This window comes from Mustela putorius, unplaced genomic scaffold, assembly GCF_011764305.1.
Source record: "Mustela putorius furo isolate JIRA1106 unplaced genomic scaffold, ASM1176430v1.1 tig00003845_pilon_pilon_pilon, whole genome shotgun sequence".
Classification (NCBI taxonomy): domain Eukaryota; kingdom Metazoa; phylum Chordata; class Mammalia; order Carnivora; family Mustelidae; genus Mustela; species Mustela putorius.
Genome location: NW_025421998.1, coordinates 52,478,678 through 52,505,472, shown reverse-complemented (window position 1 = coordinate 52,505,472; position 26,795 = coordinate 52,478,678). Strand labels below are relative to the sequence as shown.

General features: G+C 35.5%; 1 protein-coding gene across 1 annotated transcript in view; it reads right to left on the bottom strand.

Moving 5' to 3' along the window:
• Positions 1-26,795, bottom strand: part of ABCB5 (ATP binding cassette subfamily B member 5) — a 140,493-nt gene that overhangs the window by 74,252 nt on the left and 39,446 nt on the right. Inside the window, exons 6-14 of the mRNA XM_045089731.1 lie at positions 22,662-22,853; positions 22,405-22,576; positions 20,153-20,277; positions 19,895-20,072; positions 18,249-18,362; positions 17,834-17,944; positions 14,992-15,117; positions 13,401-13,604; positions 3,417-3,587 (exon numbers count right to left, since the gene is read on the bottom strand). Coding sequence (XP_044945666.1) covers positions 3,417-3,587; positions 13,401-13,604; positions 14,992-15,117; positions 17,834-17,944; positions 18,249-18,362; positions 19,895-20,072; positions 20,153-20,277; positions 22,405-22,576; positions 22,662-22,853 — 1,393 coding nt within the window. The remainder of the gene's footprint in view (positions 1-3,416; positions 3,588-13,400; positions 13,605-14,991; positions 15,118-17,833; positions 17,945-18,248; positions 18,363-19,894; positions 20,073-20,152; positions 20,278-22,404; positions 22,577-22,661; positions 22,854-26,795) is intronic.

The window sequence follows — 26,795 nt, the reverse complement described above, 5'->3', positions numbered from 1 at the left end:
CTGTCTCTTCAAAGAATAAAACTGTAATGGAAACCCTTCCCTCATAATTAGCAAAGGGTCTTTTTAAAGGTTCTCCATTGATGTGGTGTAGCTGACCCTCCCTTAGTAATAATTATCCCTCGATTTGCATACCACTTTTAACATTTCAAAGAGCTTTCACAGGCTTTATCCCAAAGTCAGTGTGGGCTTCCTCTGCTTCCCCAGGGGCCTACAGGTTTTTACTGGCATCCCTCCTCTACTGGGACTGAATGGAAGCCTGTTGCATTGGCATGCTGGGTCCAAACCAGTAGTAGAGTGGAACCACATAGCCTATAGCATAAATCTTTATTCACTGACTGCAGGTTCCCCTCATGAACAAGATAAGTGAAGCAAAACTACTTTGCAACAAGCCTAACTTAAGAAATCCAGAAAATAGGACTTCAGGCTTTGAAACTATTCTGTATCACACTCATACATTTAACAAATGCTTACTAGCTGTCTACCAAGGACCAGGCATCATTTTAGTGCTGGTGACACTGCAGTTAACCAGTCAAAGCCTTTGTCACCACCGACTTTACATTCCAGTGATGAACAGAAAACAAAATAAACAAATACACACGCAGTTTGTTAGTTAATAAGTAGTGCTATGGCACTCTTTAAAGTTCAGGATGTGAGGTTCCAGAAGGAGTTTGGAGGCTGACTCCACAGAACCTTGTAGCTTATTATAAGGAATTTGGTTTTTACTCAGAGTCAGTCGTGAGTTAAGAAACCATAGGAGGATTTGAAACAGAACATGGCATGTTCAGATTTACATTTTAGTAGCGTAACCTGAATGCTGTGTTAAAAACAGATTGCATGGGCATGGGCTGGGGCAAGAAGTTAGCTACTGCAATAATCTAAGTGAGGACAAGAGTGATAGATGCCTGATGCTCTTTTAGTCTAAACCCACCATCTGCTGCAGGAAACCACCGATTTGATTGATTTCTTTCTTTTTCTTTTTCTTTCTTTCTTTTAGATTTATTTGTTCTTATTTGGGAGAGAGAGAGTGCGTATGCAGGTGGTGGGGGGAAGGGCACAGGGAGAGCAAGACAGAGAATCTTAAGCAGACTTTCCACTGGGTGGGGAGCCAATGTGGGGCTTGATCTCACACCTTGAGATCATGACCTGAACTGACAGCTTTTAGATCAGTGACTACTTTAGACTGCTTTAGATAAGATAACTAATCACTACAGATTAGTTTTACTGTTCTAGAACTTGATGTAAGTGGAAAGCAATGAGGGTAATGGGGAGGCTGGGTTGGGAGGAACAAGTGAAGGCTCGGTGTAGAGGGAGGTGGACACAGCATTCACCAACAAAAACGGATACATTTTGTTGTTTCCTCTTTATTTGGTTAGTAGCTTACAAGATATTTGAGCTGTAAAAATCTGCTAACAATTGTAGTTTAGGCCATATTATGCAGCAGGTCTGAGGGTTCCTAGATGAGCAGAAATGATCTGCTGCAAGCCCTCCCTTGTTAAGTTGGGACCTCTCCAAAGGTTTGATTCCACAAGTGCGCTCTGTGTGGTATGTATAGAGGACTCTCATGGCACTGGAGCTCTTGTTACCTTTACTATATTTTAATTCTTCTCTTTGCTATGAGTCATTTTCCAATCAACTGAGGCATATATAATTACTCAGTTTATTGTGCTACTTGTCACCCCATTTGTTACCATTTACCTCAAGACCAGCAAAACCTACTTAAAGAAGTTTCACACTTATACATCTCCACAATGTCAATAATCCCTTTACCTTTAAAAACTGAAAAACAATATAGTAAATGAATTTTTAAAAACTTAAATTCCCTCATAATTCTGCCATACAATTGGTATTTTTATACATGTTGTCTTCATTTTTGTGCACTGGTACACCTATTGTATATAACTGTATCATGGTTTACATTTTATGTTGCTCTCTTATTATCATATAGATTTCATTTTAACCAGTAGTAAAAAAAAATCTTTTATTAGTTTATAATGTTACCAAGCAACTATAATTTTAGAAGTTTGAGCAAGTTCTGATTGCCTGAAGTGATTAACACATTGGATGAAAAGGCAATGGGCACTTAACCTCTAAAAAACGGCTAGGGCCTATTATGATATGTTTTTAAAAATCTTATATATCTGTTAACTGTATCTCAATAAAATGAAAGCAAATCTTATATAAGTTAAAAGATGGTTATGTTAAGTATAATAAATTTTTGTACATTCAAGCCCTAAGGAACTAAACATCACCACTGAACACAATTTGAGAGCAACACACAAGCAACACACAGCACTCTTATTTTGGAGTGGAAACAAGGGTAAAAACTTACACAATCTGACTTGCAAGTAATAATAGTAACTAATAGATTATTCAATAAGCAGTGGAGACTCTGGTGGCCAGTATCCATTTCTGGTTGCACAAAGTTAATACTTAAAAAGAAAAAGCCTGTAATCTTTTTAGGCAGAAAAACACATTTTCAAACAAGCTCAAAGTAATATGTGTCATTAAGCCTTCTGAAGGGTCTGAAGGCCATGATTTAAAAAGGGGTTGGAGACACCTGGGCAGCTCAGTCAGTTAAGAGTTTACTCTTAATTTCAGCTTGGGTCATGATCTCAGGGTCTTGAGATTGAGCCCTGAGATTCTCTCTCTCCCTCTCCTGCCACCTGTCCCCCTGCTCACTCTTTCTCTCTCAAGTAAATAAATAAATCTTAAAAAAAAAAAAAAGTAAAAGTAGGGTTGCCCACTGCAAGTAGTATTCAATGGTTTTTCATATGGCAGTGATATGAAAAATTACTCCCCCAAATTTCTCTCCCAAATTACAATTACTCTCCCAAATGCAATGCAATTTGGTAAAGGACCATCCCTGCATTGTGGTCCTAAAGTATGTCAGCAGTAATCAGTAAGCAGGAGGTTAGTGTGAGGTTAGAGGGTCCAGGGCTCTTAAAGGAGGATGGTTTAAGGGCAGGAAAACCAGACTGTATGCTTCTCCACTAGAGGTGAAATTAAGTTAAGAACTCTTTGGGGTTGTGCTAAAGAGGAAAAGTGGTCACAGAAGAGAACCCACAAGTGTGTAAAAAAGAGGCTAAGAGTTGATGTTGTTATAGCTCTGATGGTGGTAGTGGTGTGGGATCATTATGGGGAGGTGTAAAGTGCAGAGCTATTAGAAAAGAGGCATATATGGGATGACTGCTTGGATATCAGCTTCCTGTATGTTTTTAGCAGCAGCTATGGCATCTTCTTCTCTCGTCCAAATCACTTCCATCATGTAGAAGTTTTTACAAGGGTGAACACTCTGCATCAATATCTTAAAGATGGCTCTGAACTCAAGAAATAATCTACTGCAGAGCCATACTTTCTTGTGTTAAAAACAGTGTTGAACTAGGACTATGGATATAAGAAATGATCTGCTCACTTACCTTCTCCAGTGCAGCTTGAACAACTGATTCACTTTCTGCATCTAGGGCAGATGTAGCCTCATCTAAAATGAGGATCTTTGGGTTTCGAACTAAAGCTCGAGCAATAGCGATTCTCTGTTTCTGTCCTCCACTCATTTGTGCTCCTTTTTCTCCTACCAAGGTATTAAATTTCTATTTGAAAAATCAGAAAAAGCACAAAACAAAAGACAGCATGATCAAGTCATTTGGACAGGAAATGATAATCACATATTATTACACATTATGTTTTAATATCAGCTTAATCACTACTTCAGCCTGGCTGCTTTTGACCTTTGATCTGTTCTTTGTAAAAACAAACAACTATTTGAAAAAAAAGAGTCTAGTAAAGAGAGGACCTAAGAAAAATTTGGCTAGTACTAAAAGAAATGAGAATGGGACATCTGGAGGTTAAGTTTAAGTCTGCCTTTGGCTCAGGTCATGATCCCAGGGTCAAGGATCCCAGAATGGAGTTCCACATTGGGCTCCTTGCTCAGTGGGGAGCCTGCTTCTCTCTCTCTCCCTCTGCCTTCAGGTCTCCCTGCTTGTGCTCTCTCTCTCTGACAAATAAATAAAATCTAAAAAAAAAAGGAAATGAGAACGTATGATTATGAAGGAATTTTAGGTGGATTAATAATAATTTGAACCAATTTTCAAAGTTTTTAAAGATAGTTTTAGAATGCACTGATATCTTTAAATAGTAATACAACTACATTCTTAACTATTTTTTTTAAAGATTTTATTTAGTTATTTGACAGAGAGAGAGAAAGATCACAAGTAGGAAAGAGGCAGGTAGAGGGAGAGGGGGAAGCAGGCTCCCCACTGAGCAGAGAGCCCCAGGCAGGGCTCAATCTCAGGACCCTGAGATCATGACCTGAGCTGAAGATAGAGGCTTAACCCACTGAGCCACCTAGGCACCCCTACATTCATAACTATTATTTGAAAGGTTTACTAACAACTTAATATATTATCTACAATTTCCTTCCTGGATATTCTGAAAGAAGGTATGGGAAGATTAATGCAAAATCGAACTTCTCAAAATATTTTTCCATCTTGGAACACTTTTCAGGCCTTCTTTTGCTTATTTTTTTTTTCTGGGATATACATCTTTAACAGAGTAGATATCATTAGATATTTGAGGTTGGAGATAATTTCTAGAACTAATGAAACATAGTAATATTGTATTGGATTATGTCCATGACCCAAAGTTCATTTCTTCAAGGTTATAAATTTAAATAGTCTCTAAAACTTTGATTATTCTAGAGTCTGGCCTTCACATAAAAAAAACCACCATAAACCTTATTGAGAAATAATTTATACATAATAAAATGCACACATATAAGGATATGGTTCTATGAGATTTGACAAATGATTATAGCTATGTTATCACCACCCCAGTAAAGATACAGAATATTTCCATCACCTTAGAAGTTTCCCTCATTAATCTTTCCACTCCAAATCCTCACACTGGTTTGATTTTTATCACTATAAATTAATTTCACTAGTTCTAGAACTTCTAATGGATAGAATCATACAGTGCATGCCTTCTTTTGATTTATTTTTCAAGAACAATTTTAGGTTCAAAGTACAATTGGAAAGATGGTATAGAGATTTCCCATATACCTTTTACACACACATGCAATGTCCCCCATTCCACAGGATAGCCCCCTATCCAACATCCTCCACAAAAGTGGTACATTTGTTTTAACTGATGAACCTACACTGACATATCATAATCACCCAAATCCATAGATTACATTAGTATTCACTCTTGGTGGTATATATTTTCTGAGTTTGGACAAATGCATAATGACATGTATCTGATTGTTATAGTATCATACAGAGTATTTTCACTACCCTAAATATCTGTGCTCTGACTATTCTTCTCCACCTCAAAGTCTGACAACCACTCATCTTTTTTACTGTTTCCATAGTGTTACGTTTTCAGGAACATCATATAATTGAAATCATACAGTATGTAGGTTTTTCAGACTGGTTTCTTCCACTTACACATTTAGGATTTTTCCATGACTTGACTGGTCATTCTTTTTTTTTTTTTTTAAAGATTTCATTTATTTATTTAACAGACAGAGATCACAAGTAGGCAGAGAGGCAGGCAGAGAGAGAGAAGCAGGCCCCCTGCCAAGCACAGAGCCCGATGTGGGGCTTCATCCCAAGACCCTGAGACTATGACCTGAGCTGAAGGCAGAGGCCTTAACCCACTGAGCCACCCAGGTGCCCCGACTGGTCATTCTTTTTAGCACTGAATAACATCCTATTGTCCGGACATATCACTGTTTATTTATCCATTCACCTACTGAAAGACATCTTGGTTGCTTCTAAGCTTTGGGGATACAAATAAAGGTGCTGTAAACATCTGTGTGTAGGTTTTTGTGTGAACCTAAGTTTTCAGCTCCTTTGGATGAATACCAAGGAGCATGATTAATAGGTAATATGATAAGACTATGTTTAGTTTTATAAGAAACCAACAAACTGTCTTTCTGAATCTCCATTCCATTTTATATTCCCACCAGCAATGAATGAAAGTTTTTGTTGCTCCACATCCTTGTCAGCATATGGTGTTGTCAGTGTTTTGGATTTTGGCTATTCTAAAAGGCATGTAGTTGTATCTCACTGTTTTATTTTGCATTTCCCTGATGACATTCGATGTGGTACATGTTTCACACACTTATTTGCCATCAGCATATCTCCTTTGGTGAAGCGTCTGTAAAGACGTTTGGTCAATTTTTAAATCAAGTTCGTTTCTTATTGAATTTTAAGATTTGTTTATATATTTTTGAATAGCAGTCCTTTATTGGATACGTGTTTTGCAAATGCTTTCACCCAGTCTGTGGCTTATATTCTCATGCTTTTAACATTGTCTTCTGCAGAACAGAAGTTTTAATTTTAATGAAGTTCAGCTTATCAAAGACTTCTTTCATGGTTTGTGCTTTTGATGTTGATTCTAAAAAGTCTTGCCATACCCAAGTCATCTTGGTTTTCTCCTCTGTTATCTCTAGAAGTTCTATGATTTTGCATTTCATATTTAGGTCTATGATTTATTTTGAGCTAATTTTTGTGAAAGGTATAAGGTCTGTGTCTATATTTATTTATTTATTTTTTACATGTGGATGTCCAGTTGTTCCATTTGGTCATTGAAATGAGCAATAACACATTATATGTGCTCTGTTCTATTGCTGTTGCTTTTTTGTCATATGCTAGTTGATTATGTTTATGTGAGTCTGCTTCTAAATTCTGTACTCTGTTCCGTTGATCGATTTGCTTAGTCTTTCACCAATACCACACTGTCTTGATTACTGTAACTTTATAGTAAGTTCTAAAGTTAGATAGTGTTGTCCTTTAACTTTGTTCTCTAATATTGTGTTGTTTGTTGTGGGTCTTTCATCTCTCCATATAGTTGTTAGAATTGGTCTGTTGATATCCACAGAATAACTTGCCAAGATTTTGATTGGAATTGCACCGAATCAATAGATCAAATTGGGATGAACTGACATCTAGGCAACATTGAGTCTTTCTCTCCACAAACATGGAATATCGCTCTATTTAAAAAATTCTTTGATTTCATTCATCAGTCATGTGGTTTTCTTTATATAGTTCTTATACATACTTTTTTAGATTTATACCTAAGTAATTCATTGTTTTGGATGCTAATATATATAGTATTTGTGCTTTTAATGTCAGATTCCACTTGTTCATTGTTGATATATAGGAAAATCACATTTGTGTTTTAACCTTGTATCCTGCAGCCATGCTATAATTGCAGTTTGTGCTTTTCAGTCTGTCTTACCTAGCATAATATTTCTGAGATTCATCCATAATGTATGGATCAGCAGTTCACTCCTATTTATTTCTGAGTAGTGCTTCCACAAAATTTGAATCTATCTTGGGTTACCAAATTCAACAGAAACAAAAACAAAAAATGATGGAGCTCAGTTAATTTTGATTTTCAGTTAACAGTGAATACCTCTTCTTTTTTGTCTTTGTTTTTTAAAGATGATTTATTTATTTATTTGACAGAGAGAGAAAGAGAGAGAGAGTGAGCACAAGTAAGCAGAGAGGCAGGCAGAGGGAGAGGGAGAAGCAGGCTCCCCAGTGAGCAGGAAGCCTGATGCGGGACTCGATCCCAGGACCTTGGGACCATGACCCGAACCAAAGGCAGTTGCTTAACCAACTGAGCCACCCAGGCGCCCAACAGTGAATACTTCTTTAGCATAAGTATATCTCATACACTATTTAGGATATACTTATGCTAAAATAATTCATTGTTTATCTGAAATTCAAAATGTACTGAAAATCTTGTATTTCATCTAACTATCATATATCAATCACAATTTGCTTATCTATTCAACTGCTGATGAACATCTGAATTGTTTCCAACTTTTGAATAGTATGATAAAGCTCCTACAAACATTCATCTACATAATGTTCTTGTGGTCATATTTTCATTTCTTTTGGAAAAATATGTGGGAATTGAATGCTGAGTCATAAGTATATGTTTAACATTATAATAAAGTGGCAAATTTCTTTCTAAAATAACTGTACCAATTCATTTTATTCAGAATGAATGAGACTTAATTGCTTTACAGCCTCATCAAAAGTTATTACTGTTATTCTTTTTTAGTTTTGGCCATTCTAGCAAGTGTGGAATGGTATCTCACTGTGATTTTACTTTGAATTTCCCTGCTGACTAATAATGTTGAATATTTTTTGTCTGTATATTGTCTATTTCTTTTTGTGGGTGTTTGAGATATCTGTTCGAGTTTGTACATTTGTTTTATTATTGTGTTGTAAGAGTTCTATCTATATCCTGGGTGTGTGTCCTTTGACAGATCTATGTATTGTGAATATTTTCTTTTACTCTCTCTTATCTTTTTACCTTTTAAATAGTGTATTTTAAAAGGTTTTAATTTCAATAAAGTCAATTTATTATTTTTTAGATACTAAATGCTCCCCTATCTAAAAATTCCTTGACTACTTCAAAATCGCAAAGGTTTTTCACCTAAGTTTTTATTTTTGAAGTTTGATACTTTAATTTTTTTTAAGATTAATTTATTTTTAGAGAGAGAATGTCGGTACAAGTGGGAAGAGGGGCAGAGGGAAAGAATCTCAAGCGGACTCCTTGCTGAGTGGTGAGCCTGACTTGGGGCTCAATTGCATGCCCTGAGATAATGACCTCAGCTGAAATCAGGAGTTGGACACTCAACTGACTAAACCACCCAGGCGCCCCTTGATAGTTTAAGTTTTTACATTTGACCTAAAATACATGTCAAATTAATAAGTGTTGGGGTGAGGTAAGGGCCACATTTAATTTGTTTTCCTCATATGGATATCCAATTTTTCCAGCACCATTTGTTAAAAAGACTTTCCTTTCCCCCAAACAAATTAATACTGGCCTTGTCAAAAATCATTTGGCTAGAGAAGTGTGAGTCTTTTTTCTGGGCACTATTCTCTTCTACTGATCTACAATGTCCATTGCTGTGCCATTTCCAATGCCTTAATGGTTGTCTTAAAATTAGATATTTATGTCTTCCAGCTTTGCTGTTGTTGTTTTTTTAAATAATTGTTTTCCCTTTCTGGGTCCTTTAAATTTTCAAATAAATTTTGGAATCAGCAGGTCAGTTTCTAGACACACAAAAAAAGACTACTGGGATTTTGACTTGTATAGCATCAAATTTTTCAGTTTTGGGAGAACACATATCTTTAAAAATACTGTATCTCTAAATCAATGAATAAGTTACATTCTCTTTATTTAGATCTTTAGTTTCTCTTAGAAATATTTTATATTTTTCATATAGATGATTTAGACATACTTTAAATTTGTTCTATTTTAATATTTTTTGATGTTATTCTGAATACCACTTTTATTTTCATTTGTAATTGTTGCCTCTATTTAGATATCTAGTCAACTTTTTTTATAGTTATAGGTCTTACTAAAATTATCTGCTTCTTCTTGAGTGAGCTTTGGTGGTGTCTTTCAATAAATTGACCCTCAACTAAGTTGTCAAATTCATAGGCATAGCTTTTCTCATACTAAACCTGTAATCTTTTAACCTCCTTGAGATCAATAATGGTACACTGTCTTTCATACCTGATATTGGGAATTTATCTCCTCTATTTTGATTCTTTATCAGCCTTGCTATGGTTTTACTGATTTCATTAATCTTTTTAAGCAAACAAGTTTCGATTTTAATGATGTTTCTAATGTTTTTCTGTTTTAGCTTTCACTCAGTTTTGCTCTAATCTTAATTATTTCCCTTCCACTTGCTTTGGGTTCAACTTGCTCTTACTCTAGTTTCTCAAATTGGAAGCTTCACTTACAGATTTTGGATCTTTTTTTCTTTCTCAAAGAAGAATTAAGGCTATACATTTCTCTTAAAGCAGTTCTTTAACTGTATTCTACAAGTACTGATAAATATCAGTTTCATTTTTATTTAGTTTAAAATAGTCATTAAGTTTCATTGAAACTTCCTCTTTCAGGGCGCCTGAGTGGCTCAATGGGTTAAGCCTCTGCTTTCAGGTCATGGTCTCAGGGTCCTGGGACTGAGTCCTGCATTGGGCTCTCTGCTCAGCAGGGAGCCTACTTCCCCCTCTCTGTCTGTTTGCCTCTCTGCCTACTTGTAAACTCTTTCAAATAAAAAAACAAAATCTGGAAAAAAAAACCCAAAACTTCCTCTTTCAGCTCATAAATTATCTAAAAGTGAGTTATTTAATTTTCAAATACTTGTGATTTTCCAGCCTATGGCCATACCACCCTGAATGTGCCCAATCTCATCAAATATCTGTGGATTTTCCATATATATTTCTGTTACTGATTTCTATACTTTATTTCTATTAAACATTTTTGTATGTTTTCTTTGAACTTGCGAAGTTTTTTTTTTTTTTTTTTTAAATGGCCCAGAATATTGTTTATCTCAGTGAATCTTCCATGTGTACTTGAAAAGGATGTATTCTGCTGTTATTGGGTAGAGTGTCCTATAAATGTCAGTTAGAGCTAGTTGGTTGATAGCATTGTTCAGGTCATCTGATTACCTGAACTTACTGATTTTCTGCCTACTTGTTCTGTCAAGTACTGATGGCTTCAGTAAAATTGTGGGTTTTTCTTTTTCTCCTTTCAGGTCTAGCAGTTTTTGCTTCATGCATTTTGAAATTTTTAAGTGCATACACATTTAGATTATGATTTCTTGCTTATGGGTCATAGTTTCCTGTTTCTTTGGGTATCTATTTGTTGCAGAATAAATACTGAATTCTGTGCACATTATGTTGGAAAAACTATTGAATTTTATTTTCTTCTGAAAACAAAATTGATTTTTGTTCTAGTAAGCAATTCAAATCCTGACTGATCATTTTGAACTTGTGTAATCCTGGTTTTATGCTTTGTTGGGTGAATCTGTAGAAAATCTTTAAACTTGGCAGGACCCAACCTATAAGTTCTATCTCCTTTGGGGATCTTGTCATGGCTAGGTTTTAGAATTTGTTAGGGCAGGTCTAGAGTCAGCATACTCTAAGGTATGGTCTTTAATCTTAAGGTGTGGCCTTTTTTGGTGTCTCAGCTATATATCTGCGGTATTAAAAAGGTATAAATGTTATCGCTCCACTATGGCTGGGCTGTGCTTTCAAAATCCCCATCGCACTCCCTGACTTTTAGGATCTCTATTATACTCAAAGTTTTGTTGCAGTTGCTCTTTGATAATCCTTAGGAAGTCTTATCCTCAGCTAAGGATTGCCTACTGGGTGCCTACAGGGACTTCTATCCCCATACCTTAACTCTACAGCTCTTTCATTGCCTCTCCAATTGCTTAAGCTGCTGTGAAATTCTCTCTGCCTTCCAGTTTAGTGGAGTGCCCTGTTCTGTCTGGATTCTAGTTCACAGAGATGGGGTCAGAGATTTCTTCCTACGAGGAATGCTGCAAATTTATGGGCTTTCCTCATGAGTTTCCTTTCTCTCAGGGATCACGGTTTTGTGTTACCTCTTGTCCAATGCTTGGAAACAATTATCCTATGCCTAATATATTTTAACCAGTTTTATGGTTGATTATGGGAAAAGGCCTGGGAATATCAGTTAATCCTAATACATTAATTTAAAAATATGTGCATATCATAGAAGTAATGGCATTTATTTTTAGGCGCCAATTTCCCCAATTTTTCTATTGAGGACTTCTAGAAATCTTATTTATTACTGTGCTTATTATTTCTCTGGTCAATCATGGCTGTGTAATTTAGTTTCCATCATGATAAGCCAGTATCTTTAATTTGTTCTTTGGATTATATCTTTAAGATTTACATAAAATTTATAGCAAGGGACATCTTTGTGTAAATACTGACCTTCTACTAAAGGCAAGTAGTAACTTACAGGATATGAGTTAAGAGGTCCCAGAAAACTCCCTAATTCCAAGTGGGAAACTGAAGATCCTTGGTGTTTGAGGAAAGGAAGTCACTGAAAGTGCTAAAAGGTCAAAGAAAGGAAGTCTGTTTTCCCAAACTACAAGGCAAAGAATGATCTCAAGCCCTTAATGAGTTTGCTATTCCAATTATGACCCAAAATAATGGGGGATAAAAGATAATTAGTGACAAAAGTTTTTATTAAAAGAAAAAGAACAAAATTATTATGACTCATGGAGTATGGTTTGTAAAATATATCCACTGAAATAAACTTTTCCGTTACTGTTTCCTTTTGGTATAGTAGAATTTTATTCTGTATTTTATTTTTTAAAGATTTATTTATTTTAGTGAGAGAGAAAGGGAAATATGTATACGTGGTAGGGCAAAGGAAGAGGGAGAGAGAGAGAGAGAGAAAATCTTTTTTTTTTTAAAATATTTTATTTATTTATTTGATAGAGAGAGATTACAAGTAGGCAGAGAGAGAGAGGAGGAAGCAGGCTCCCTGATGGGCAGAGAGCCCTATGCGGGACTCAATCCCAGGACCCTGAGATCATGACCTGAGCCGAAGGCAGCGGCTTAACCCACTGAGCCACCCAGGCGCCCGAGAGAGAGAAAATCTTAAGCAGACTCCCTGCTGAGCAGAGTCCACCACAGGGCTTGATCTCAGGACCCTGGGATCATGATTAGAGCTGTAATCAAGAGTTGGACGCTTACCTGACTGCACCACCCAGGCACCCCTTATTCTGTATTTTAATTTCAAATCTCATCCTTTTGTAATTTACAGAATGCTCCCCACAATAGTTTCAAGGTAATTTTGATGAATGAATACTTTGGGAAATGTAAATAAATGGTTTTATACCTATCAATTCTAAATACCCATTAGGATGTGATATAAACTAATATCAAGAGTTTTAGTTTATTATATCTCTTTCCAAATATGATTTACATCTGTTTTCCATTACTGGCTTCATGTGTCCCTTTTTTTTCTTTTTTAAAATTTTTTAATGTATAATATATTACTTATAAAAAAGTATAAAACTTATAAAACTGAGCAACCTTCAGTTTATTTTCTGAGCTTGTCTCTTATGGTCTGTCTCCCTCTCTGGTTTCAACCTATTTTATTTTTTCCTCTCCTACCCCATGATCCTCATGTGCTTCTAAAAAACAGTCGTAGTTTTTCTTTTGCCTCATCACAGAACCAATCTCCACACTGTCTGTGACATTCTCACTTTTAGCCACAAGATGGCCTTAAAAATCAACAATTTGCAGACACAGCAATTCTCAGTTTGGACTGATGATTTTGTCTCATATTTCTTTGTTATATATTCTTCATTTATTTTTCTTTTCCAGTTGCAGTGAGAACCAGTAAGAACTAAGTATGATTCAACGATGCATTTTTTCTTCTGGTTGTTGCCATGCTTTCTCATTTTTAGCTGTTTCATTTAGGACAATCCAACAGTTATTAACACTGCTCCTACTCTGTAGAAGTTATTGTTTTGTTATCTTATTTTTGGAATATTGCCCTGCTTTAGTTCTAAGTTAAGACCACAGGCTACATAGTGTACTTACATTGGGAAATGCCATTATAAAATCATAAGCATTTGCTTCTTTTGCTGCTTTCTCAACCTCTTCATCAGTCACTCCATTTCGTCCATATTTAATATTGTTATTAATGGTGGTTTCAAACAAAACAGGCTCTTGGCTGACCACTCCAATATGTTCTCGGTAATGGTGTACATTCAAAGTTCTGATATCATTCCCATCCACTGTGATCTGCCAAACCAAAGGAATGAATCATGTTGTGATGCCTTACACTGCATTGTGTTTAGAGTCTTTTTAGTAGTTCAAACCATAAGCTGAGGAGCAGGGTGTTTCAGGGATCAAAGACTTATTTTGATAAAATATTTATAGTATGTATATTGTCAACACTTTTTCTGATAAATGGGAATGAATAAAATGTCAAAAACCTGGCTTAAAATCTTGTCAAACCACCTGAAAATCTTAACTCTAAGAAAAACAAATTAGTAGATACATGCTATAGGAGCCACAAATGTTATAATGTCAACACACGTAACAAACTTCAATTTTGTTATTTTAAGACTGATGTGATCTTTGCATATTTTTCTAAAACATGCACTTTTTCTAAAAAGTTTTATTTCCCACGTGGGGTTCAACTCACAACCCTGAGGCAAGAGTCACATGTTCTTCCAGTTGAGCCAGCCAGGTGACCCTAGGAAATTTCCTTTACTCTCTTTAACACCCCATTTCACTGCAAAAGGCAAAAATATCTTTTATTCATTTATATAAATAATAGTAAATGAACACAGTCTTCCTCATAGATAGTACCATTACCCATTATTCCAAATATTCCAGTGGGAGGGTCAAGGTTTGATAATTAAAACTTACAGAGCCTATCTTTCTCACCAACTTTAGTATTCTCTCTGAGCATGGGTATTCTATGCTACTGTTTTGTGTATGGAATGCTTATCTAATAATCTAGTTATTTAATATTAGCATGAATACGTGAATCTAGTATGGTCCAAATTAAGACTTAGGAAGTCAAATTTAAATGAAACCAAGCTCTAGCAGGGTAGATTTTCTTTTAAATAGCCGAAAATTTTAAGAGAAGCATTAAGAATTATGCTTCTGTAACTATTGTAGTCTTATTCTCTATGCTATTTACAAGGGTAACAAAGCCAAGTGCAACATTATGGGTAATAGAAGAAAATGAGAGAGCATATTTTCTACAGATATTCTTCTGGGATATTTTGAGAAACTGATAATCTCATAAATTCTGAGTACTACAAATTATTTTTCTCCACAGCTTTCATCACCTTCTAACATACTATATGTTACTTATTTTATTTGTCGATCTCTTGTCATCAAGAGTGTAAACTTGATGAAGGCAGAGGATTTTATGCTTTGCTCATCAATATTCCCCAGGACCCAGAACACTGCCTAGCACACAGTAGGTGTTCAATAAATATTTTCTGAATGAATGGATATACAGGAAAGAAAATGAATTGGCTGAGAAAAGCCAATGTTAAAAATTAAAAACTGATATAGTTGTAAGCCCTCTGTTATAGGTGGTATTTCCTAATTTCATCATGTGATGAAATGATTGCTAGGTGCTACAAATGATTTTGCTAGGTGAACTTACAAAGCCATTGTCAGGATCATATAACCTTTGTAGAAGCTGGACTGTTGTACTCTTCCCACTGCCACTGGGGCCAACCAAGGCCACAGTCTCTCCAGACTTGATTTTGAGATTCAGATCTTTCAGAATCTATTGGAAAGTAGGGAGAAAAATTCTATAAAAGTAGGTATGTGAAAATATGATTCCCATATTTTCAGAGATTTAATGTATAATTATAAACAGAAAATGAATTTTTCTGTGATACTTAAAAACAAATTTAGATCTTGTTTTCTTTCATGTACATGTATAATAAAAATTTACATAACTTTGAAAAATGATAAAAAAAAACTGTTACCATCTCTATATAAAGAGGGGATCTAGATTAAGATTACTCATAGAATATTAACTAGCCACAGCAAACTGTTCATATTTTCAACTACCAAGTTAGTGAAAGCTTTTATCTTCTAATTTGCAATAACTGAATGAAATCTTGCCAGATATTTTCATGAGCTACTTAAGGAAATTATTTCTTAAAAATGTGGGATGCCTGGGTGGCTCAGTGGGTTGAGCCGGTACCTTCGGCTCAGGTCATGATCCTGGGGTCCTGGGATTGAATCCCACATTGGGCTCCATGTTTTGTGGGGAGCCTGCTTCTCTCTTTGCCTCTGCCTGCCACTCTGCCTGCTTGTGCATGCTCTCTCTCTCTCTCTCTAATAAATGCATAAGTAAAATACTTTAAAAAAGATATATATATATATATATATATATATATATATGTATATATATTTAATATTATCACAAAATGTATTGCAAAGTAAAACAACCAGGAAGATTCTCTAGGTGCTCCCATGAATGGGATTCCACCATTAGAAACCCTCCTTCTCTAGCAGATCTCATGGTGTAGCACTTTAAAATTTTTCTCAATCACTGAGAGTTGCTACCAGCTTTTAGTGTCCTACAGACCTTCAATGTGAGAGAAGCCTGACAAATAACTGCCCTATGAAAATGACAACAGCAAGCAAACCCTCACCTATTTTTGCTTGCATTTATATGTACTCAGCCAGAAAATATGGGAATCTCTCCTTGGACTCTCTGACTTTGATCTCCCCATTTGTAAAGAAACAGACCCTTTAAATAAGCTAAACATAAAACTTTCAAAGGGCCAAGCAGGGAATAATTGTGTAAAGGAGGTGAGAAACTGGGGACTCCTGGTGGGAGTACCTCCTCTGTACTTCAGTCTGGAGTTGGTTTCTGTTACTTTCCTTGGAAGAATCTGTGTTGTTGCTTTTTAAATATTTATTTATTTATTTATTTGTCAAGGAGACAGAGAGAGACACACAAGCAGGAGGAATGACGGGCAGAGGGAGAAGCAGGCTCCCTGCTGAGCCAGAAGCCTGAAGTGGAACTCCATCCCAGAAATCTGGGATCATAACCTGAACCAAAGGGAGCCACTTAACAGACTGAGCAGATCAGGCTTCCCAAGAATCTGTGTTTTGTTTATTTAAAAGTGGTAGACTCTTTCTTTAAAATTATTCATTCTTTAGCTTTAAAAAAGGGCTATATTTCAAAAAATTCACTTAAAAAGTTGTTTAAAACTCAGAGAGCACTTTACTTTGCAATTTAATGGCAAACTGGTACTTAAGTCTTCAACAACCAACCCAAATGTAGTTGCAAGTGCTGTGTTTATGTTAAGAAAAATGGTAGAAAACAACACTATTCCAGTAATGGTAATTAAGTAACAAAAATTTAAAAAAATAAAAAGCTTTGAAAAGAGAATTTCAATCAAAGAGAAAAATAAGAAAGTAGGAGTAGACAGATCTTTTCTGGATGCAAATTTTACAGGGGGTATGAGGGCATTTTAGACAGTATTAAAGGTTGATGGCATTAGTAATTTTTTATCAGTTTTACTTAAAATAGTCTCCTTCTTTTTTTTTGAAGGTTTTATTTGTGAAATAATGAGCACAGAGGGAGGAGCAGAGAGGTAGAGGGACAAGGAGACTCCGTGCTGAGCATGGAGCCAACACGGGGGTCAATTTCAGAATCCTGAGATCATGATCTGAGCCAAAACCAAGAGTTGGACACTTAAAGGACTGAGTCACCCAATTGCCCTCGGTCTCCTTTTCCTACAACATAGGTATTTTGTTAGTAATTACTCTTTGCAATTTTTAGCTGTAACTACCTTTTTTGGATAAGTACACAAATAAAATGAAAAGAAAAAAGACTGATAAATATTTTCACAAGAACTTGTCAAAGTCTAAATGATGGAGGGTGGAAAAACTCTGTGCTGCAAGTGTGACTGCTCATACACGTGAGTGTGTATATGTATCTAAAAGTGAGGAAGAATTGTACCTGAAACATGAATTCTGGTGCAGTAGAGCTCTTAGGAAAGGGAGAAGGGAAAGGCACAACATGGGCATAGTTTCTTCAGGTTAGAGACTAGAAAGTTAATTTGAGTTATCTCTGTTGAATGTGATAATATTCAGGGACTACTGATAGGTGATGCCATCAATCCAAGACATTTTGGTGTGCTCCCAAATGCAGAGTAAAGGAATTTCAGGGAGTTGAAAATGTTTTAGTCAGTTGGATGTAGAAAAGAGGCTGCAAGATATAACTAGCTCTTCAAGAGTTTTTGGACCATTACTGATCTATCTTTCCTCCCCTTCCACTCTCTCCCTCTCCCGGGTTTGGCCTACTCTTTCCCTCCCTCCCTTCCTTTCTCTCTCTTTTTCTTTTTTCTTTATTTCTCTCTTTCTTTCCTGAAGTCTCAAAGAAAAGTAAAAATGATCCTAAATAATCTCTTAAGAAGAGATCTTGGCCAGGATAAGATAACATAAGACTGCACAATTCTATAATTAAATTAAGCTACCTTGACAGATGGTCTTGACGGATAACTGAAAGAGACATTGTTAAATTCCACAGTTCCTTCTATGCATTCTGGTTTATATCCTGTTGTTGAGAAGTTATCTATTGCAGGTTTCTTGGAAAAACAAGGAGAATGTTACAAATCTTCAATGGACTAACCTGACACTCTACATCCTAAAAACAGTGTAAAGACCGTTTTCTTTTACAATGTTTTCTTTTCTACTTCAGAAGTATATTGAGTTAGACATGAAGATTTCAATAAAACACAATGTCATTTTAGAAAAGTTAAAACAATCTCTTTCCATAGCCAATTGTCCAACATGGATTTTGCCCATCTTTTAGTGAAATAAGTGTGTCAATTTTTTGGTTTCTTTCTTGTAGTAATGGTAGCTATCTTTCAAAGCAGTTTGAAGTCTTACCTTATCAATAACCTGGAAAATATGAAAGGCAGCTCCTCTGGCTATAGTGAAGGTTTCAAAATTAGGGGCTGCTGTTCCAATGCAGTAACTACTATGGATTACGCTAAAAAAAACCTATAGGAACAAGAAAATAATATTTACCCTCCTCAATTACATAAGAGAGACAACAGAATGAAATGTATATATGGTTGAGATCAAAGAGATATTAGAGAAATAAGGTAGGAAGGAATGGAAGTTGTTGTCTAAATATAAAGGAAAGAATTTAATTCAAGTATGATGGCTTTTTCTTAAAGTGAAACAGCTTTTGATTATCCCATGAGTTTCTTATCACCTGCCAGGAAGTCTGAGTAGGAAAATCTGCTTACTATGGAGTGCTTACTGGTTGAGCGAGATGAGCTGCCTTTCCTCCTTGCTGATTGATCCCTTAAACTTTACAGAGAAGGATGTCACAGATTTCAGTAGCATAGAGGCATTATACTATTTCTGTTGAACTTCTCTGAATTCTTATATTATTGGACATCTTTCATTTTCAGACAGACACATATTTGCAAAACATAAAATAAGGAGAGAACCTAAGTCGGGGCATTTTCCCTATCTTTCAAATGAGGAAGCTAAGGTTTAGCAAGTCATTTGCCCCAAGTCACACACAAATTGAGAAATAAGGATGTGCCCCAAATTCCTCATGCTCAAGTTTCATTTATATACAAGTTTTAATGATTAAAGTCTCAAATCCAAAAGATAACTTTAGTTGACAGAAAAGAATGGGAAGGCCAAATAAGAAGTGAAGTATATAGACCATATCAATTCAGTTCAGCAAGATAAATTGTTCTTAATCCTGAACTGAACTGTTTATTGTTGAAATTTGGGAGGATAAGTGAATAAATAAAAATTTAACAACCCCTAAGAGTTAAAAAAAAAAACAAACAAAACAACCCTCTAAATTGTGACATTGGACAGAGCTGCAGAGAGTCTGTCTTTAACATTACCATATGCTGAAGGACAGAGGAAGGGCAGGAGAGTTTAATCTACAAAATTTTTCAGAGGGAAGACATTCAACAAGGTTAATGTAGACTGCCATTTTACCTCAGCAAGTTTGAAAGGTAAAAGTCTCACTAGAGACTGGCCTTTTTAATTGCTGGATTAAGAAAACTCTGTATCCTAATAGGGAATTCATTAAGGATTCTTCTAAAAGCATGGTGCTTTTAAAGATACACTGGATGAATAAATCCTGCCTTTATAACTATAATTTAAAGCTATATACAAGTCTTTTTAAAAATATTTTTTAATTTTAATTTTTATTTATTTAATTTTATTTTTTTATTTTAAGACTTTATTTGTTTATTTAACAGAGAGAGAGATCACAACAGGCAGAGCAGCTGGTGGGGTGGTGGTGGGGACACAGGCTCCTTGCTGAGCAGAGAGCCTGATGTGGGGCTCGATCCCAGGACCCTGAGATCATGACCTGAGCTGGAGGCAGAGGCTAACTCACTGAGCCACCCAGGCGCCCCTATACAAATCATTTGATGGAAACAAGTATTTATAAAAAACATTCATTTTTTGACATTCATTGTCATTCAAAGACAATTTTTAGTAAGCTCTAGATAAGAAGACTATATAGGCCAGTTACCTTTGCTGTCAAGACTTACAGCAAGAACAGTTCCGATGGTATAATCAGATTCTCCACTAAGAATCAAAGAGGTTCCATACCAAAAACCAAGTCCATAGGTTCCATTCATAAAAAAGTACATGGCACCAAGAGAGAGTTTTGAAGCTATAGCTTTTCTTATGCCAATATCCTTTGCACATTTTAGATTCTGTGTATACCTTAAAAAGACAAAATGCAATGGAACAGACTTTGGGAAAACTAAAACCAAGCAAATATTGTCATAATTAAAGGAACAGACCTTTCAATTTCTTTTTCCTGGGCCCCAAAGGCTACAACTGTTCGGATTGATGACAAGACTTCTTCTGCCACAGCCCCAGCTTTGGAATAGGCATTTAATTCCTTAGTGGTCAATGAAATGATTATCTGTAATAAACCAGGACCACAGTTAACCAAAAAAATGACCCTGAGGCAGTAACGTACAGAGCATTTAATTCAGATAGAATCTAGAACGCAGACTTTTATTATTGAAAAGGTACTTAAGATCATTTGACCTAACTTCTCAGTTTGCAAATTAGAAAAGCAACTGCCAGAGATATTAACTGACTTTTTAAAGTCTCACTGCAGGGAAAGAGTTTAGTCTGAAGTAATCTTCAATCTAAATTTCTACTCTGCCTTGTATAAGCAGAGCTTCACTGTTCTCTCCCTATATTTTTAAAACCTTAGAACCTGGGTACTTACATAAATAAAATTGGGAAAGACTTGATTTGGAGATGGGTATTAGGGACACAGTCCTTTTTGGGTGCACTTTGGAAACTAGTAAGCCTAATTCGACTTCATTTGTTATTACATAAAAAGCAAGTCTTCTGTAGGCTAAAGGTCACAGAGGCAGAAGAGGAAGATGATCCTGCATATGTCTGGATTATGACCCCTGAAGCTATTACTGCATAATGCAGGCTACTAGTAAATCCTATATCTCTAACAGTAAGAGGTGAGATTTAAGAGACAGAGAAGAAGGAGTATATCATGCTTATTGATATTAGGCAGGTTTACCTGATTTTTAAAAATTTTTAAATCAGAATGTGCTTCTTTATTAAACATCTCACTTCCTACTCTTGTAATAGTAAAGGATTTCATTTAGTTTAGAACAACTGTTCAATGAAATGGAATAGAAGGAAAATTGACCTCTGAGCTATAAGTCTTTATTGCCTACTCACATAACAAATTTCATTTTCAAAACACATTCCACATAATTGGAGATGATTTTACATAAGACACACTTGGACAGTTGTTAAAGAAGTAGCATAAACTGAGTAATACTCATTATTTTCTGAATTCACATGTATATCACTGGAAAGGAAGAAACACCTAGCAAAAACCCTGATGTTTAATAAATGAATCAAAGTAAGGTAGAAACCACACATCCTGGCATCTCTGGTTATTTGGATAACTTTGAGCTTTATTTGCTTCTTTTTTATAACCAGTTAATATAATAGCAGAACTTAGATTACCCACTGTTGTTACCTCTAAACTTCTTATCCACTTTAATTTCCTGGGCAGTTAAGTTTAAGCTCTGAACACATAGTTGGCAATCTTCCTATTGAGAGGTTTCCTCATTTCAAATATGCTAGGGATGAAGATTTTTATAAGGGCTATAAGGTCAAGACTAGAAGTCTCATTAGATAAAGATTTCTTGCCTAAACATTGAAACCTGTTAGGGATTTATTCAGCCATAGAATTTTATTGCTGCAAATTCTTGTTTGGTTGAACTTGAATAGTGTTAGCAAATAAACTCAGTGAATTTTATAGCTTTGATTTCCATAAAGAACAATTAGCTTTGCAAAATAAAAACCTCATCCATCCCTAAGAATGCACTGTGCCTCCAATCGAGATGATGGATATACACATTGGTAGAATTGCCAGACTTGATTTGGAGAGAGATACTGGGATATATTGGTTGTTTTTGTACTTAACAAAGAGCATTGGTTTCTAATCCAGGTTATAAATAGATTAATATTTTGTGATATACTCACAATAGTGCTAGAAATATAATTTAAAATGAAAATACATAATTTGTTTAAAAAATTGAAATAGATTTCTAAAGTACAAGAAGTAGACATTTGAATGTAATTTAAGATTCTTATAAAAAATAAAAACTTGAAATGGCTGGTATGAAAAACTGTTTATAATTTTAGGATTTTCTTATTTTGTTCTGATGAAATGAATTGCACACATTTATCTGGAAATTTAGAATGTGTAAGACTCTCTCATAATTATCTATGCTTTCATTTGGAGTTGCACTAGGCTACTAAATGAAGAGGAATTCTTTTAGTGTTAGTAAGATATTAAAATTAACTTCATTGTGGTCAAATAACTTGAAGGCAAAAAAAGTGATTAACAGTGAACAAAATCAAAAGTATTGGTGATGTTTAATATCCCTTTCCATTTTTAGATATAGGAAATGAATAGAAATGCCTTATTTAACAAATTTAGTAAATAACCTAGTTTATACTCCTGTTTCCAGTCAACACTGCATTTAGCCATCTTGCCTACCCGAGAAAATATGGTTGCTGAAGCAATTATAAGTGGTGATGTGGAGAGAATCACCAGGGTGAGTTTCCAGCCCTTGACCAAACCAACTGCCAGGCCAATTGAAAAAGTAGATATGTTTTGAAACAACAGAGCAATCTTCTCTCCAATACCATCGCTGATTTTGTTGATGTCACTGAAACAAGTAAGTAAATGCAGTTAAGTCACTGATATAGAATATATGAAAACAAAGTCGATATACTACACATCAATCCTCTTACTTAGTCATGCGAGTGTTAAATTCACCAATGTCACAACCATCAAACCATTTGATGTCCTGTGCCAAAACTGAATGGAAAAATTGTTTTCGAATTCTTTTGGTCTGTCGTGCTGCTGTCATAACCCAAAAGGAAATCTGCATGTAGCCAAAAACCAAGGCAGTAACTCCTATTCCAGTATAATACAGAGTCAACCTGAAAAATGATTATTGGAAATATTAGTGAGACTCAAGTGCAGTTTTCCCCTTTGATAAAAAAAAAATGAGATGTCATAATATTTGATTGAGAGAACTTGTGCTATAACCTATAAAATAAGTCAAAATAAATCTCCATGAGAAGTAAAGTACATTGAACACAAAATTCTAGGTTTCTCCAGTCTAGAGTGCGTCTCTCTTAATTAGTAGAAACTACTGTTTTATAACACTTGCTACTTATATCTTCTTTCAATAATTTTTAATACTTTCATTAGGAAAGTTACACTGAAGTAATTAAGATAGTTGTACATGGAATAGGTGGATGAAGAAATGATAGTAGTCTAGTACAAAATAGTTTAAAAAATATATATATATATACTATTAAATACAAAATTCAACTTTAGGAATTTGCCCTAAGGAAATATGTAAAAAGATTAATCTAGCTGGATGGTCATGGTAGTTAGCAACAAAAAAGAAGAGCTGAAAACAATCTAACAGGAGACCAGATAAATGGACTCATTTAAAAAATATATACTAGGTACCCCCTATGTGTGGCATTTTAGAGATACAGTCATGAGCAAGATAAGGCCTTCCTTTATTTACATACTGGTGTAAGAATTTATATCCTGGTGGGAGGAGACAGACAATACACATAGAAAAATAATTTTAGGTTGTTCTATGAGGGAAGTAAACAGGGCGATAAGTCACAGAATAACCAGTGAGTAAAAGGTGGGTTGGGAGAGCTAATACAGATAGAATGGTTAAGAAAAACTTTTTTTGAGGAAGTAAAAGAGCTGGATTCCAAAAGGTAAAATGGAGCTAGCCATTAAAAGAGCAAGAAAAGCGAGAAAAATAATAGAGAAAAAGGAGAGAAAATAATAAGGTATCTGAGGCAGGAAAAACCTTAGCATATTACAGGAACAAAAGAACTCCAAAATGGTATGAAATGATTAGGTCAGAGAATTTAGCAAATATTGTAAGCAGCCGTGGTACATTGCATGTTTTAATTAATTTATTTATTTATTAAAAAGATTTTATTTATTTGACAGGCAGAGATCACAAGCAGGCAGAGAGAGAGGGAGGAAGCAGGCTCCCTGCTGAGCAGAGAGCCCGATGTTGGGCTCGATCCCAGGATCCTGTGATCATGACCTGAGCTAAAGGCAGAGGCTTTAATCCACTGAGCCACCCAGGTGCCCTGCACAGCTTTTATTTTAAGAAAAAAGGTAGACCATTGGAAAATTTAAGCATGGGATGCCCTTATCAGTTCAACTTTAAAAAAGATCAGTCTGGCTCCTCTATGAAGAATAAATGGAAGTGAAACAAACTGAAGCAGGAGTTTAGTTGGGAGGTTATTGCAATGGTCAATGTGTGAGAAGGATAGGAACGTGGACGAAAATGGTGGCAGCTGATGTACAGAGAAATGGACAGATTCTAATTTTGGAAATACAGCAAAATGAAATTGCCAATGTACTGACTGTGAGGAATGCCGGAAGGGGAGAAATTAAGGATAAGTCCTTAGATTTTGATTTGAGCGACTCAGTGAATGGTGTGCCATGTACAGCCATGGACAATGGGAAATGGAATAGATTTGTAAGAGCTATTATGTGTTTTGATTTAGATACATTAGGACCAAGGTGCCTATTAAACATCAAAGTGGGTTTTAAATAAGAAGCTGAAAATGAGAGGGGCGCCTGGGTGGCTCAGTGGGTTAAAGCCTTTGCCTTCAGCTCAGGTCATGATCCCAGAGTCCTGGGATCGAGCCCCACATCAGGCTCTCTGCTCAGCGGGGAGCCTGCTTCCTCCTCTCTCTCTGCCTGCCTCTCTGCCTACTTGTGATCTCTGTCTGTCAAATAAATAAATAAAATCTTAAAAAAAAAAAAAAAGGAAGCTGAAAATGAGAGTCTGAAATAGTTGGGCAGGGTCTCGGCTAGAGATGTAAATTTGAAAGTCATCAGCTTGTAGGTGCTAATTAAAACAAAGGGCAGACTGAGACTACCCACAGAGAAAGAAAATTAAGTGTAGATGAAAAAGATAGAGGACCAAGGAATCAGCTCAGGTACATGGTAGAGTTTGGGGTAAAGAGAAAGAATTGCAAAGCAAGCTGGAGAGTGGCCAACATGGTAGGTAGAAAGCCAGGAAAGTAAAGTATCAAGGAAAACACAAAAGAACATACAGTTGCTCCCCATTATTCCCAGTTTGTTGGCAAATCTGCTTGGTCACTAAAGCTTATTTTTAACCCCCAAATAAATACTCAGATGTTTTCATTGTTACTCATGGACATGCATAGAGTATAAAAAATCTGAGCTGCCCAACAAAGATGTTCCCAGCTGAGGTTGAACAAGGCAACACTCTGCCTTCTTGTTTCAGCTTTCACACTGTGAACAAGTGCCATTTTTGTGGTCTATGTAGTGCCACATTTTTCTGATTTTTGTGTTTTTATTTAATTTTTGATGATTCCACTGTTTAAAGTGACTCCTAGGCAGCATGTTTAAGTGCTCTCTAGTATTCCTAAGTGTAAGAAAGCTGTGATGTGTCCTATGGAGAAAATATATGTGTTAGATAGGTGTCATTCTGGCATGAGTTATAGTGCTATTGACTCTGAATTCAATGTTAATGAATCAACAACATATATTAAATAAATTGTCTTTTTAAAAAATTATTTTATTAGCATATAATGTATCATTAGCCCCAGGGGAACAGGTCTGTGAATCATCAGGCTTACACATTTCACAGCACTCACCATAGTACATACCTTCCCCAATGTGTATAACCCAACCACCCTATACCTACCCCTCTACCCCCCCAGCCACCCTCTGTTTTGTGAGATTACAAATCTCTTATGGTTTATCTCCCTCCAGATCCTATCTTGTTTCATTTTTTACTTCCCTACTACCCCAAGCCCCCCACCCTGCCTCTCAAATTCCTCATATCAGAGAGATCATATGATAATTGTTTTTTAAATAGGTTGTCTTTAAATGGAAATACACATAATTTGAGGTTTTGTGTTGAATGATGAAAATGTTGTGACCATAGGGTCACAGGAACCTAACCCTGTATTTACCCTACTAACAATGGTTTAATATTTGCAAATTCAGTATTCATGACAACTTTAATAACTGTTGTAAATAATAAGAGTTGGCTGTTTTCTAATGTTTACAATATTTTAAGAGGAAAATGGGTTATAAAAGCAAATCAAAAGAAGAAATGCAGGATCTGAACACTGAACTACAAACACTGTTGATAGAAATTAAAGAAGATATAAATAAATGGAGAGGTAATCCATGTTCATGGATTGGAAGACTCAATGTTGTTAAGATGACAATATCCTCAAATTGATGTACAGATTCAACACAATCCCTATCAAAAGTCCCAGGAGATTTTTTGGCAGAAATTGGCAAGATGATCCCAAAACGTACAGAAATGAAGAAAACTCAGAAGACCCAAGATAATTTTTAAGAACAAAGTTGGAGGACTTACAATTTCTGGTTTTATTTATTTATTTATTTATTTATTTCCTAAAATTGCACTAATCCAGACAGTATGATACTGGCCTAAGAATAGATATAACAATAAATGCAGCAAAATTGAGAGAACAGAAACTAATCCTTATATTTGGACAACTGATTTTTAGCAAAGATGCCAATGAGAATAGGAGAAAGGAGAACAGACAATTTTTTCAAAGAATAGTGCCACGACAAATGGATATAGCCATATTCAAAAAAAGTTAGAATCTTACCTCATAACAGTCACAAAACTAAACTCAAAATGGATCACAGACCTAAGTGTAAGAGCTAAAATATTAAAAGCCCTAATAGAAACTGTAGGAGAAAATCTTCATGATCTTGGTTTAGACATAGAATTCTTAACATCCAAAGGCACAATCCATAAAAGAAAAACTTGATAAATTGTACATCACCATCAAAATTTAAAACTTCTGGGCTTC